General features: G+C 41.4%; 2 protein-coding genes across 2 annotated transcripts; both read right to left on the reverse strand.

Moving 5' to 3' along the window:
• Positions 1–665: 665 nt before the first annotated feature.
• LOC127453606 (membrane progestin receptor alpha-B-like) lies at positions 666–5327 on the reverse strand. Its single transcript, XM_051720098.1, has 2 exons — positions 5196–5327; positions 666–3377 (listed from the first exon to the last, which is right to left on the reverse strand). Exon 2 carries the CDS (start codon positions 3339–3341, stop codon positions 2274–2276), a length of 1068 nt encoding a protein of 355 aa, XP_051576058.1. The 5' UTR covers positions 3342–3377; positions 5196–5327; the 3' UTR covers positions 666–2273.
• Positions 5328–11315: 5988 nt separating this feature from the next.
• On the reverse strand, positions 11316–14450 carry LOC127453607 (stathmin-like). Its single transcript, XM_051720099.1, has 5 exons — positions 14382–14450; positions 12513–12558; positions 12198–12370; positions 11900–12091; positions 11316–11803 (listed from the first exon to the last, which is right to left on the reverse strand). Exons 2-5 carry the CDS (start codon positions 12526–12528, stop codon positions 11738–11740), a joined length of 447 nt encoding a protein of 148 aa, XP_051576059.1. The 5' UTR covers positions 12529–12558; positions 14382–14450; the 3' UTR covers positions 11316–11737.
• Between the last annotated feature and the right edge of the window lie 344 nt (positions 14451–14794).

The following is a 14794-nucleotide window of genomic DNA, read 5'->3' on the forward strand; positions in this document are numbered from 1 at the left end:
GTTGAAAGATGGATAAGTGCAAACTATACTGAACACAACAGTAATGCCAGTGAGTCGCAAATTTAATACTACTGTTTCTGCCTGTGTTGATTTTATATGTAAGGATTTGTATAGTCAGCTTTTTTTAATTGCAAAATAAACCATGATTAGGACTTCAACGCGAAGTGGATCATGCTTATTACACGGTTACTTACCAAAGAAATACATAATTGCTCACATAATATTGATTCGAGATTACATGATTTTATTATATAAGATGAAATTGTAGCAAGGAGTGCAATGAAAGACAATGGTGTAGTATACACTAGTGGCTGCTTTCTCATTTTTCTCGTATTAGCCAGGATGTCCCATATTTTGGTTGAAATAAATGCATCGGGATGCCTATTGTACCGTATTTAAGCTGTGAAACCTCGGTCGACCGATGACATGATCAGAGGGGGACTCCCCATCCGGCAAACATTCCATATTTCCCATTTCACGGGATGGGTATTGAAGTGGCCACACTACAGAGGATTAAAAACTTGGAAAAAACAGTTCCACGAGTGTGTGTTTGCACTTCAAAGATGTTAGCCAATCATAACACAGTGCAGTGGGCAAGTATTTTGAAGTCTTAAAGGGGAAAGTACAGAAAACTGAGCATTTCAGACAGAAGACCACAGACAGGGTGGAAAAAGATTATTTAATAGCATATTATGACGGTTTTTTTTTTTGTGCAAAAACCTTTACTAGTTTTTAAAACTGATTTTAAAGAGTAATCAGGTATTGGTGTGCATGTATCGGGCTCAATAAAAGGCTAGACAGGGTCAGACTATTAAGAGCCTTCATATCCTTTCTCACGAGTAGCCAACTTACATAGGTATACAGTATACATTCAAAAATGCACACACACTCACAAGCATCTGTACGCATATTCACACATAAGTATGCATGCATGTAGTCAGGAACATTAGGAAAATACATTTAACAGATTTGATGCTCAGACTGTGTTAAACCGCCAGTAGAAAACTACACATATGGAACACACAAAGGCAATCGTATCGGTATGATTAAAGGTATAGGCCATAGGTATAGCCCTTGTGTATAAAAGGATGATCTTCATGACGAAAGGAGACATCATATCCATGGTGGACATATTCATTTTTTCTCAAAAGCCTCTTTGGCAGATATTTAAATGTTATGTAAAACAAAACAAAAAGCTATTGATGTCATTGAACTACTTTTAATACATTTAAAAGTCATAATGACGAGTAGAACAAGTGCTCTTTTTTGTGTTAAATTAATAACACTAAACTCTGGTTAGTCAACTACAGTTAGTTAAATTCAAATTTCTTAAATCTGACTATACTGCAAGCCCATGACATTACATCCTGCCTACTATCCTAGTAATAACATAACATCCTCTGGTATTGGTAACTGAAAAATGGAAGGGAATGTCCACTGACGGTGCATGACTGATACTCATAAAATACAGATCGATTGCATTTTGCAATAACCTAACCAAATCAACTAACCTCAAAGTGACACTGGATAGATAGGACACACTGCAAGGCCAGTCAGAAGTCATTTTGACACTGATTTGCATTAGTCTATTGAGGCTGAAACTATGTCAAATCTTAAAAAGCACTGTCGAGAGGGCATTCAATCCATTTAATAATAATAATAATAATAAAACATTTAAATAATAATCAGCCCATCTTTCAAAATGATATCCTGTATGCAGGTTGCATTTTTTTTTTTTTTCCCCCATTCATGATCTAAAAGACCTGTGCATTTAATACTCTGACATCCAAATGCATTGGTCTTTGCAATGGTCTGATGGCATGCCAATTATGTTTGCTGATGTGTAACATCGATTTAGAGCAGCACTCTGCATCTGTGTATTTATGTACCTAGATTAGGTCAGATTTAGAGGCACAATGCAAGTATGTACAAATCCAGTGATGATCTACCTAAACTATCTACAGTGGTTCCTGTATGCAAAGTAACCTGTCAGCAAAAATGCTGATGAGCACAAAACCTTTCAGCAGGCAGTCCATTTTTATTTATTTTTTTAGAGCTACTGTCTGTGTGTAATGCCATTTTAAAGCATGGTACCAGTTTGGCAGGCCACAGAAAAAAAAAAAAAAAAAAATGTATACACAAAAACACAATGAATACACAAAAAAAAAAGAAGTAGGTCCTTATACTAGTCATTTCAGTCATAGACCAGTGCAATCCTTCCAGCATATGCAAGCATGGTTATCTTGTCCCAGACCCGTATCTTGCCAAAACATCTACTCCTGCTTTTCTTCTAGAAATGCCTTCACACATTTGCGCACATAGAAGGCAGTGAGTGCACTGCAACATACTGTGAAGACAAAGAGAGCCACAGCATCGTGAGCTGTCGAGTCACCATGGAGACGTTCGTAGAGATGTCTTCTCTCACTATAATCCAGTCGCACTGCTTCAATCTGCACTAGAGTACAGAGTACGAGGAACATGTGGAAGATCTGATGGCCCTGTCCGATGAAGTCGCAACATCCAGGGAACCAGCGCTCCGGGTGAGGGTACGAGAAAAAGTAGGCACTAATCAAGAAGAAGAGGACCTGATAGCAGTGGTAGATCACTGCCTGGTCTGCACAGCCCTGCTCGGAGCTGTAGCATTTATAGATGCGATGGAACACTGGACTGATATCTAAACAGTAGGCCAGGCCCGAGGGCACCACCTGAAATAGCTTGTGAACAAACCTAGGCATGCTCGGGCTGGCATATTTGCCGTAGCAGCAGCCTGTACAAGACAGCCAGGCCAGGAAGCCCGCAGCTGGCAAAAATAAGCTTCGCACTAGAGAATGCCACTCTTCTTCGACAACATAGTAGAAATGGGCCAAGGCACTGCCATATTGATATAGAGCTACACCCACATAGTCCAAGAAATAGAAAGTGTAGTGGGAGAGCTCAGACTTGGCTGAGAGTAGATGGGCCAGCGCACTACACACCAGGTAGGTGAATGCAGCTAGAAGCAAGATGAAAAGCGGCTGGGCGTGAGGGTCACGCAGGAAGTCCACAGTTTCAGACAACTCCTGAAACTTGACTAAGACAATGAGGGAGGCCAGCAGGTGTGTCCATACATTTAAAGACTCATTATGCCTCTGGAACAGAGTTAGGAAGTAGTAGCGCCAGTTCTGGTCAGGTGGCCTGTAGCCTGTGAAAATGTGTGACTCACGGAATACCCACGGCACATCACTGACCATCACAGTACATGGCAAAGTAGGGAAGGCAGACTCCAGGAAACGGGGAATCTGACGAAGTTGCTGTGCGTTGATAAACAGCCTCCCAATCTGCTCCATCACAACTGTCGCCATGGTGAGGAGAACATAAGCAGCAGTCTGTTATGGGATCTGTTTGGAAAAAGTATTCAGTAAATGTTAAATTGAATTACATTTGTCATGCGCCTGAGCTTGCATGGTGATGTGGATTCACAAGGAAAGAAAGCTAATTAAAATGATAGTAATATCTAAATCTGCTTGCTAAGATATAGATGTTAAGATATAGGGTATAACGGGGCTAAAGGTCCCCGGGGTAAAAGGCACTTTTGAATATATTTTCTCCCAAAACACAAAACAGCAACAAAAACTACCACAGCACTTTCCTTAACACCTGTTTTTCACTATACAATGCAAAAAATTCCTGATCCATGACATCATTGTGTGCAATGTCTAAAGTTTGATTTTGAGGTCTAATATTTCGTATTTTTATAAAATGTTGAAAATATAGGTAGATAATGAAAATACCTGAAAATATCCCTTTTATCTTTAGATAAAATACTTATTTGTCATTTTCAGTTTTGTTCAAAGTGATTAGATCAAAAGTTTTTTTAATAACTGTCCAATGAGTGAAAGAATATTATTTGGGGTAAAAAGCCCCCCTGTTGCAAGGGTTTAAAGGCCCCCATAAAACATAGTTTTTCTTAAGTGGGGCAACTTGATTTGTTAAGAAAAAAGTGGGCTCACATTGACTGATCCAATCATAAGGGAGATTAATTTATAGAATAATTGAGATGTTATGAAATGCCAAATGTGACTGAACTTAAAAAATGGTTAACCCTGTTCTGAAGTGGTTATTTAGAATAAGCATCACTATAACCCCCCTGGGAGCCTTTTACCCCAAGTGTGGGGTGAAAGGCTCCCTTGCCAACTTAAAAAAAATATTTTAATCAAACAACATTCCGTTTTTATTTATTTTCACAACAAATGATGTTGATCAATATTCAATAAAAAGAAAAAGGAAATTCTTACAGTATGCCTTTAGCCCCATTTTACCCTAGCTATTATAGATATTAAGATATAGCCTGCCTACTTATCTGACAGTAAAAAAAAAAAAATAATAAAAAAATAAAAAAAAAAACCTGGCATGCTTTTTATGGACATATTTCCATTCATACAATTTATGCAAACGACCGCATAACACGCTTCGTTACAAGCGATCTTTGGTGCAAACTGATCCAGCGTGGACGATTAAAAGAAAAATGTCAAGGCAACATACTTATACGAAAAATATGTAACTGAAAGCTTGAAGGACAAAAAACTGGTATAACTTGAATATTAAGGTAACGTGGTGTACCGTAAAGCGTCGGGGCGTTTTGCAGACATCATCGCTTATGTAACATTACTGCTAGGCATGAGGCTCCTCTTGCACATTAAATAATAGGGAAGACACCAAAAAAATGAAGAACCCTCTAAATAATGTCTAGAAACAAATAAATATAATTAAATATCGAAAGCTACGCAATTACGAGATAGTCGGCAAAAGACTGTGAATAATTTAGTGATGGCACCCTAACACTCTTCCCACACCCTCACACTGTTTCTTGCGTAAAATCTAGAGATAGATAAAAACGTGAGACACCGGAAGTGCAGCAATGAAATATGTCTAACAAAAAACTACACTTGATAGCAAAACCCGAAACGTTTACAGACTTACGTAATGTATTTGTTTTAACAAATGTCGATAATAAATCTTGTGCTATACCGCTGAATTTCATTCTCCCGTCTCCCATCTTATTAACGCATCCCACATAAGAATCTAGAAACTTTGACAAGTTATAACTCTATCTCTCTCTCGTATAAAACTTTCTTACTGTTCTTAAAAGTAAGAAACCTAAAATTTGTACATTTAATCTTGCTCTAAACACATGGTCGGTAAATGAACTGACTTACCTTTTATGAGGATAATCCATTCAGTCAGTGAACTGCATTTAACCGTTCTTTCATACACGAGTTAAGGAAACTAAATTAAACGAAGGAAGCGGGAGAGGCTCCTGTCAGCTCTCTGCAGTACCGCTGTCAAATGTTCCGAATCTGAAGATTGCTGATAGGCATTTTAATTGTCCAATCAGAAAGGCCGGAGAGCATTGTCACCGCCTCTGTCCACCGTAACTCGCCAATAGGAGACCATCTTTAAAGTGGTTACGCCCTGTAGAAATGAATAGGCTGTGAAATTCGAAGCTAGCCTCTTCTTGTTAACACCGCCCATATACCCTCTTCATTAAAATGCGATTTAAAGCTGTGGCAGGCAATGAGGTAACACACTGGCACACTATATGCTATGGCCACTTATGTGCCTCTGTGTATGTGCTCTATTTATGGCTAATTGACCCTTATTCAGAGTACAGAGTGTTAGAAGGACAGAATTGGCCAAAAACCACAAGTGCAGAACTCCAGACAACAACATAATAAAATATACAAAGGCCTAAACTGAAACATTTAAGAGCCACATGGCTGTTTTAGTTGCCACATCACAGAATTGCTCAATTTTGATTGTTGTTCAAAAACAAGATAGAAAACCAAAGACAGCTGATAACTAATTAATCGGGTGTTTAATATATATACTGTATAGCTGAGTGCATAAATTTGCATTCCCCTTTTGTCTCATAAGTTTTCACACCCCTTTCATTATTATTATTATTATCATTATTATTTAGTACTGCCCTTCAGAATCTACATAACAGGTATTTACATAAAGTATAATATGCATATAGTAGTGTGTTGCCTTCATGAGCAACAGTGAATGTTTGCACCTTGTGTAATAGTTGTGTATGAGTCCCTCAATGGACCCAAGTATCAAAAGCTGGATCTCACACCATAAATACATAAATAAATTATATATATATAATTTATATATAATAGGCGGTCTGAGGATTCGGTCCATGAGATGCTGGAATGTAGCCGGGGCCCCAAACAAACCGAACGGAAGCGTCACACATTGGTGTAATCCAAACGGTGTGGAGAAGGCTGTTTTTTCATAAGAAATTGGTGTCAAGGGGATCTGCCAATAACCCTTTGTCAAATCCAATGTCGAATAAAATTGAGCAGTGCCCAACCAATCGAGCAACTCATTAACGCGAGGCATTGGGTAGGCATCAAATATAGACACCGCGTTGACTTTTCTATAATCCACACAGAACCGTACAGACCCATCGCTCTTAGGAACCAGAACAACCGGGCTGGACCAATCGCTGTGGGATTCCTCTTTTACCCCCATATTGAGCATTGCATCCAACTCTTCCTGGACAATTTTCTTTTTGTGCTCGGGCAATCGGTAGGGACGGCTACGTACCACCACCCCAGGCTTGGTCTCGATGTGGCGCTGGATGAGGTTTGTACGACCCAGTAGAGGGGAAAACCCATCTGCAAACTCCTGTTGCAACTTGGCAACCTCTGCGAGTTGATACGGTGAGAGGTGGTCTCCGCAAGTGACCGGGGTGACGTGATTGTGTTTTGTGTTTACCTCAGGCCCGAGCTCCGCCCTCTCTGGAACTACCATAGCCAATGTCACAGGGACCGCCTCCCTCCATAATTTCAGGAGGTTGAGGTGATATATTTGACGACACCTCTATCTGTTCGCTTTACCTCATAATCGAGTTCCCCCACTCGTTGTGTGACCTCAAAGGGTCCTTGCCACTTGGCGAGTAATTTGGAGCTCGATGTGGGGAGTAATACGAGTACCTTATCTCCCGTGCAAATTCCCACAGCCGAGTTCCCCTGTTATACAGTCGACTCTGTCGTTCTTGGGCTTGGAGCAAATTCTCCTGTGTTAGTTGCCCCAAGGTGTGGAGTTTTGCTCGTACTGAGAACGTACTGAATTTCATTCTTACTGTTTGAAGGTCCCTCCTCCCAAGCTTCATGTATGACATCAAGCACACCGCACAGGCTCCGCCCATACAGCAGCTCGAATGGGGAAAACCCAGTGGAGGCTCGCGGGACCTCTCGTACTGCGAATAACAGGGGATCGAGCCATTTGTCCCAATTTCCATCATCCTCGTGCACGAACTTACGAATCATGTTTTTAAGGGTTTTATTAAATCGCTCCACCAGGCCATCTGTTTGTGGATGGTAAATGCTGGTGCGAATTGACTTAATGCCCAATAATTCGTAAAGCTTGCGTAGTGTCCATGACATAAAGGTTGTGCCCTGATCGGTGAGGATTTCTTTCGGAATCCCCACCCGGGAGATTATTTTGAAGAGTGCCTCTCAACACTACGTGCTGAGATGTTGCGCAGATGCACTGCTTCCAGATATCGCGTTGCATAGTCCACTAGGACTAATACAAAGCGATGTCCGTGTGCTGACCGCTCTAATGGCCCGACAAGGTCCATGCCGATTCTCTCAAAGGGGACCTCGATCAGCGGAAGGGGGCGCAATGGTGCTTTTGGGGTGGACGGTGTATTCATCTGACATTCGTGGCATGCCGCACACCACCTGCGAACATCGCCGCCAATAAAAACGGGCTATTAGTCAGTTCAGTATTTTTCTTTCCCCTAAGTGACCCACCATCAGATTATAATGAGCCGCCTGGAACACCATTTCCTGACGGCTCCGCAGTATTAAGAGCTAGGTTGTATCTTCCTTGGTTTCAGCATCCTGCGTCACCCTATACAACCGCTCGTTTATAATTGCGAAATAGGGATATGAAAGTGCGACATTCAGTTGGAGTTGTTGACCATTGATCACTCTCACTTGGTCAAAGTCGTGCTTGAGGGTTTCGTCTTGTGACTGCTCCAAAGGGAAATCCCCTGAGAATGAGAGGGGCTGGGCATCCTCTCCCCCCCTCATGTCATCCTGATGTGGAGCTGATGAAGACAGCCCCGGCTCCGCCTCCCCTACCAGAGCATCACACATTTCACATCTCGTCGCTTTTGTGCAGGACCCATCCGTGCATATTCCCTTTAATACATTTCTAAATTCAGGCCAATTAGTCCCCAAAATCAGCGGATGGGTGAGGCAGGAACTAACCGCGGCCTCCACTCTATGCTTTGTTCCCCGAAGTTTAATAACGAGGGTCACCACAGGGTAGTTTTGAATATCCCCATGTACACATTTAACCCTCACACTTTTAGTTGTGCCCAAAGCCTCGTGTTGAACCAAGCATTGGTGGATAGTGGTCTGGTTACAACCGTGTCCACCAAGGCTTGGTGTGTACTCCCCTTGATTCTTACTGGTATCCTGTACCCTCCAGCCCGATCGAGGGCAGCCTGTGGTGCGTCGGGGATCCAGACTACAGTTCCCAGCTCCATCACAGGACACTGATCCCGGAAGTGTTCCGGATCCCCGCAACGGCAGCAGGCCGGCCCAGGTGCTACACTCGCACTTGTGGGGGCAGATACATTCGCCTGAAGGGGAGAGCGGGTAGACCCTTAAGTCGTTGGGAAAGGGATAAACCGGTGCAAGTGAGGAGCCGGCTTCGGCGGCAGGTTTCCACACCTCCGGGTTGCAGGAACAGGGCCTGGAGAGAGGACAGAGTGAGAGGGGAGTGGAAAGAGACGAGAGAAAACACAGGGGGAGGGGAGAGAGAGAGAGAGGGCTCCTCCACGCTTGGGCACGCCGCCATATGGTCCTCCGCCAGCTGGACCGTTTCCTCCAGCGACGCCGGGCAATGGCACTGGACCCACTCCGCCATCCCTTCTGGAAGCCGGCAGATCAGCTGCTCCAGCACCACTTGGTCGACCACTTCCTCGACGTCGCGGTCCCCTGCCAGTAGCCATTTCCGGCAGGTGTCACGGAGATGTTGAGAGAAGGCAAACGGGCAGCCTGTCCTCTCCAACTCCATCGACCGAAAGAGCTGGCAGTGTTGTTCTGGGCTCCGGCCAACCCGCTGCAGGATGGTTTTCTTCAAGATGTCGTAGGCCAGGAGACTAGCCGCCGGCAGTTGTTGAGCTGCAAGCTGGGCCTCCCCAGACAACAAAGGGATAAGCTGGGCTGCATCTTGGCGGTCCGCTCAAACAGGTCGAGGAAGGCTACGGGGTCATCTTCCACGCCCATCTTCACAAGTGAGGGTGGGTGCAAGGGACTAGTGTTGGCCGGGGTCATAGCTGGGGCTTTCTCCTGGCTGAGGCGGCTTCGGATCGCCCACCGGTCCTCTGCTTGAGCCCTGAGGATCTCATAGAAGCGGCGATCCTGGTCCTGACGGAGCTCAAGCAGGGCTGTTGGTGGGAGTGGTGCAGGCCGGCGAGGGACTTGAGGACTTCTGCCAGTGTCGAGGACTCCATGGGGCGTACTTCCTTTGGTTCCATGTCCCAGGTTTCGGCAACAGTGTAACAAAGCTTCACACAGGGAGGGAAGGAGGACACAGGGAACTGGGTTTCTTCAGTCTCAGGTAAGGCTTTTTAATTGTCAACTTCCTGAGCTTACAGCTTTACAATAACTCAATAGCTTCACAATATCTCATTAGCTTTACATTAACTCTTTAGCTTCACATTAACACAACAACTACTCAGCGGGACTCTAGGTCTCTGGCTCTCTCTCCCCTTCTTGTCAGTGGCATGGTCCTTTTATACCACTCTCCCCAAGCTCACTGCACCTAGAAACAGGTGTTAATCATAATCTAGCTCAGGTGTATGCACCTTTACCACTTTCTCTCTATCCGGGAGGATGCTCGACCACGCCCCCGCTGCCACATCTTTCTTTACTGTTACCGGATTGCCCACACAGAGACTACAAGAGTACAAATTGAATGAAATCCCAGATGCAGTTTATTGTGCTATTCCAATCCCAATCAATAATAACAAGTAAAAAAAAAGATTTAGGACTTTTAATTATAAACAAGACCGAAATACACATGGGACTCTTATTTTGAAATGTCTGTGCTCCTAGCTGTGAGCTCACGTCACAACTGAGAAAGTGAATCTGATTCAAACTGCTAACCTGAGCTCAAGTTCAAACGAGCTCTTGTCGGGTGATTCATTATAAAGACCCGGTTCAAAAGAGTCATTTGTTCACGCATCGGACATCATGGCTCACGCTGGGTTTGTTGTTGCATGCAGCCAGCGTGCTCATATCATCAACAGAAAGGGTGAAAAGTGTCACGAGACACACTGGCACTCTAAAGATGTATTCAATAACTCACAAGATTATAGCTGACGAATCCGCATATGAACGCACACATCCCTAATGTCGCCAATGGCGACTAGATTTTAAATTATTGTCGCAATCAATTTTGCGACCACTTTAGGTGCAGTCTGGAGCCCTGCAAGTGTACAGGAAAGTTTTGGACTGTTGATATGTATACTATATAATATTTTACTCTCTGTGCTGATCATTTGAAATAATCAAACTTTGATTTTAAGAAAAGCCATTCAATGTAATTTGAAGTTAATTTGAATGTAACTGTACACATTGTCAGTGTTGTTCATTTCTTATGTCCAGCTGTGTGAAGGCTTATCTCATCTCCCACGGTGGATTGCAAAGCTGTTTTACAACTGCTATACATTTTAATGCACCTAACTCTGTTCCGGCAACAATGTTTAAATAGTCATTTTCATTATTTTATACATTTTTTTTAAATCTTATTATTATTATTTTTCACTTTGAGACATACAAAAAAGCCTTTCTCCTATTGGACAAACTGATAATCACTGGAAGTTTGTATAATTCAAATACAGTCTCAACCAACTTATTTTATTATGGAAATTGCTCAGCAAACACAGTAGATCACACAGTGTGAGTATTTTAAATACTCACTTTTGCACTTTACACACAAGGGCAGTTAATTAGTTTTGTTTCATTGGTGCATGTTAAATAAAAATCACTCTAATTCTGATTTAGTAAAGTAAAATGTTTGCTGATGTGGAACTGTTTAATGTTAACACTACAAATCTCATAAAGATTCTAAAGTGTTTATCAAAAACTGTCCACAAAGATCTAAGAGATCTGATTATTAGGTAAAACCTATATTTCCATATGCTGTAGAATGAACTGCCATTTATCTCCATAGTGTACAAGTTTCCTCCTTATTACACCCTGACTGGCTGACTGATCAACAAAGAGGCAATGGCAAAACTGTTACAATAACAAACAACTGTGCAACTTTATTAAGCTCAAAGGATGGCAGTATTGACATACAGTTTGTATTGACATACAAACAGGTGGACTTGCACAATGCAATATACCAAGTATATATTAGACCTATGCATAACACAGGCATGCTTCCCTATCAGTAAAACACTGCTCATTTTAAACGCTAATAGCTGCAACTGGACAAATCTACAGGTTAAAGGGTATGAAAGACAGAACTAAATGCACACAAAGTGATGAAGAGAATGTTGTGCACCAGCTTTTCACCAAAAACCCTTAATAAAAAAGTGGCAAGTACATGAATCCAATCACGGAAAATTGGCAATTTAATGGAACAAAAAATAAATCTTTGGATACGTTAAAAAACCCAATACTATACCCTAAATGAAAAGGAAAATTAATGAGGAAACTTAGTTTTCACCCTCAGCCCCATCTTTTGTTTCTTTGTTCTTTCGTACCTCTTCAAGCTTCTTGTCCTAAAATAAAGAAACAAACATCTGTTAAATAACTAGTTCATAACAATTCTATATATATAAAAATCACTATGAATATGCATGCATTTGTATGCATACTTTCTCTTTGAATTTCTCGTTCATAGCTGCCATGCGTGCTGTGCGATTTTCTTTGTTGGCTTCCATTTTCTGGTTAAGTTTCTCCTCTGCCATCTTGCTGAAGTTATTGTTCTCCTCCATTGCTTTCTGTAGAACCTCCTTCTCATGCTCCCGTTTCTCAGCTAAGTGCTTCAAGACCTCTGCCTCATGGTTCTAAAAGGAGGAATTAAACAAATGAAGAACAGGATGCATGATAAGCTCAATTACAACTGGAGGCCTCTGACGTATTTATAGGTCCTTTGTGCATATTTACGCTTACCTTGCGTCTCTCCTCTGCTGCTTCCAATTTTTTCTGGATCTCATCCAAAGAAACCTCTTTCTTCTTGGGGGTGGAAAGTGGGAATTCTCCTTTGGCATCTGGGGCCGTGGGACTCAGGATAACCTCAAAAGCTTGTCCCGAGGCACGCTTGTCCAGTTCCTTAACCTGAATGTCTGTAAACGATATAGCATTCCATTTATTAATCCACGTTCAATTTATCCAGGACATCTAAACGTGGTTTACTGTTACAGCAAAGTACTGTACACATGTTGAAATCCAGACTGGACCTTAGCTGCTCATATTTCCACAGCTTACCTCCAGAGGACGCCATTGCACTTCCAACCGTGGCGGTTTCACACACCTGCCAAATAACAGCAAATAATGATGTCAGAAAAATGACCATTTTGCCACTAAAACTGATCAAAGAAGCTATTCATGCTTTCAACAATCCTTTCTCTTAACTATCAGTCCCTCCTATGTCGTGTTGTAAACAACCACAGATATACAGCAGTTTATTATGACATTCTATCATTGAAAAATCTTATTTCATAATACTCTATGTGTGTGTGTGTGTGTGTGTGTGTGTGTTAATATATATATATATATATATATATATATATATATATATATATATATATATATATATATATATATATACATACATATACATAAAAACACCCTTATAAACATATGGGCTGGTACGCTAAAGGGTTTTGGGAGTGGCATCACCTCAATAGTAATGCATAATTTCTTAACTAATTTTAATATTAATAAATATTAAAGCTAATATAGCAGGGCATTGTTGTTAAAACAATGCAAAAACGAGTCATGATTACTAAATGTCAAAATGGAAATATATCCTTCTTTATTCTGGAAGCCATGAAAAGGATGGGAGGCTGCCAGCACAGCAAGCACCCGAGCCATCTATCCAGACGGTTTTGTCATCATCTAATTAAAATTAAATTAAAATATACACTTGGTGTCCACTCAAGCTCGGATGAAATTTATTGAAAATAAATTACGCCATCTCTTTTTGAAAGGTGACCTAAGTGTCCGTTGTGGGATTAAAACAAAGGGGTTGTTGTGTCTGAAACGAACAAAGACAACAGGGCAGTCAACCTCTAGATAATTCGTTCACAAGTCAGATATTTTAAGCATTAGAGAAACTAGTCTTGTTAATTAAGACCTGACAGCACGACGTACCCATCATCACTCGTTGGATAAAAATAAACATCCATCCCTTTAGTGTCTGCCCGATGGGATGCAGGATCTCAAGTGGAGACAATAGATGACCGAGATACACCCTGAGCCCTCATTCTAACCGCCTGCAATCATTCATATTACCACATTCCACATATGACATAACAATAACAGTCTAATAATTTTCAAGAAAACGCAACTCGCGAATGCAGCCTTAAATTTGTTTTAGATTAATCTGTCATCCGTTTCCAACAAACCAGATCACACCCATATCTCTTTTCACAGCAGACACTAGGCTACTGCACTGATACTGTATTATCATTTTAAAGAATAATCTCACAGTTTTGACATGCACAAAATGCATATGGCTTTATATTTATTAATCAATGTCATTCATGCACATGAAGGTAAATAATAAAATTCGACAGCATGGATGGCGAATGTAGGCTACAAACAACGAAGACAAAAGACGTAGAGACCCATCAGATCACATGCTTTGCGAAAACGGTGAAATAGTGGACCTGTTGGCACGATTTAAGGTAAGATAAAAGCTTACTGTTCTACTCTGTTGGTGTAGAGTAATAACTGTATTTGCACCAGCAAAATAGCAAAATCCACATGCCAAACTCTACAAAGAGAGAGTCTGTTGGCTGCACCTCAACCTCTGCCCGAGTCCCTCCTAATTAAGCGACGAAAAACGCAATTTGCACGGCTACATGCAGTTCGATGGCTGAGAATGTTATTTTGAAATGCGTAAGCTAACATAGTTATGGCAACTTTCTAACCTAACTGAATATTTGCAAAGTCCTTGTCTATTATTTAGGCACCCCTCCCAAAAATAGGGGTAAATTAATGTTAGTTATTGAGAATTAAATTTGAATCCTTGTGAATGCATACACTTTAGACACTTTCACTGACTGTCACACGAGATACAAATGGTAGGTATTATAAAATAGCGATTTTTAACAATAAAAAAACACCCACCTTTAGCTGTAACAGATAGCAGAGCTGGAGTTGACTGCTCGCAGACTCCTGTCTGCCTCAGCATCAACGGTTCGCGCAAAAGAGGACCAAAATCTGTTGCGTCACGTTTGGACGTGACCAATAATTGTTCAGCTGAGAATTCTGGGATATGTAGTTCCGATTCTATTTGAGAGGCTGGTATTTCAGTTGACCCTTGTTTCAGTGGCTGATAAGCCTGTATTTACCATGTGAATACATAGGCCTATGTCTTCCAGTTTTCATTGGAATACTTAGATCCGTCTCTTTAGCTGGGTCACTTAGGCCCATTTAGAAAAAAAAAAAATATATATTGTAAATTGTAAATGTATACCCTCCTTTTCTTATTACACATCAAATACAGAGGTGGACCATTATTCTCTCTTGTTTAACTGCAC

The sequence above is a fragment of the Myxocyprinus asiaticus genome, chromosome 16 (genome assembly GCF_019703515.2).
Source record: "Myxocyprinus asiaticus isolate MX2 ecotype Aquarium Trade chromosome 16, UBuf_Myxa_2, whole genome shotgun sequence".
Classification (NCBI taxonomy): Eukaryota; Metazoa; Chordata; class Actinopteri; order Cypriniformes; family Catostomidae; genus Myxocyprinus; species Myxocyprinus asiaticus.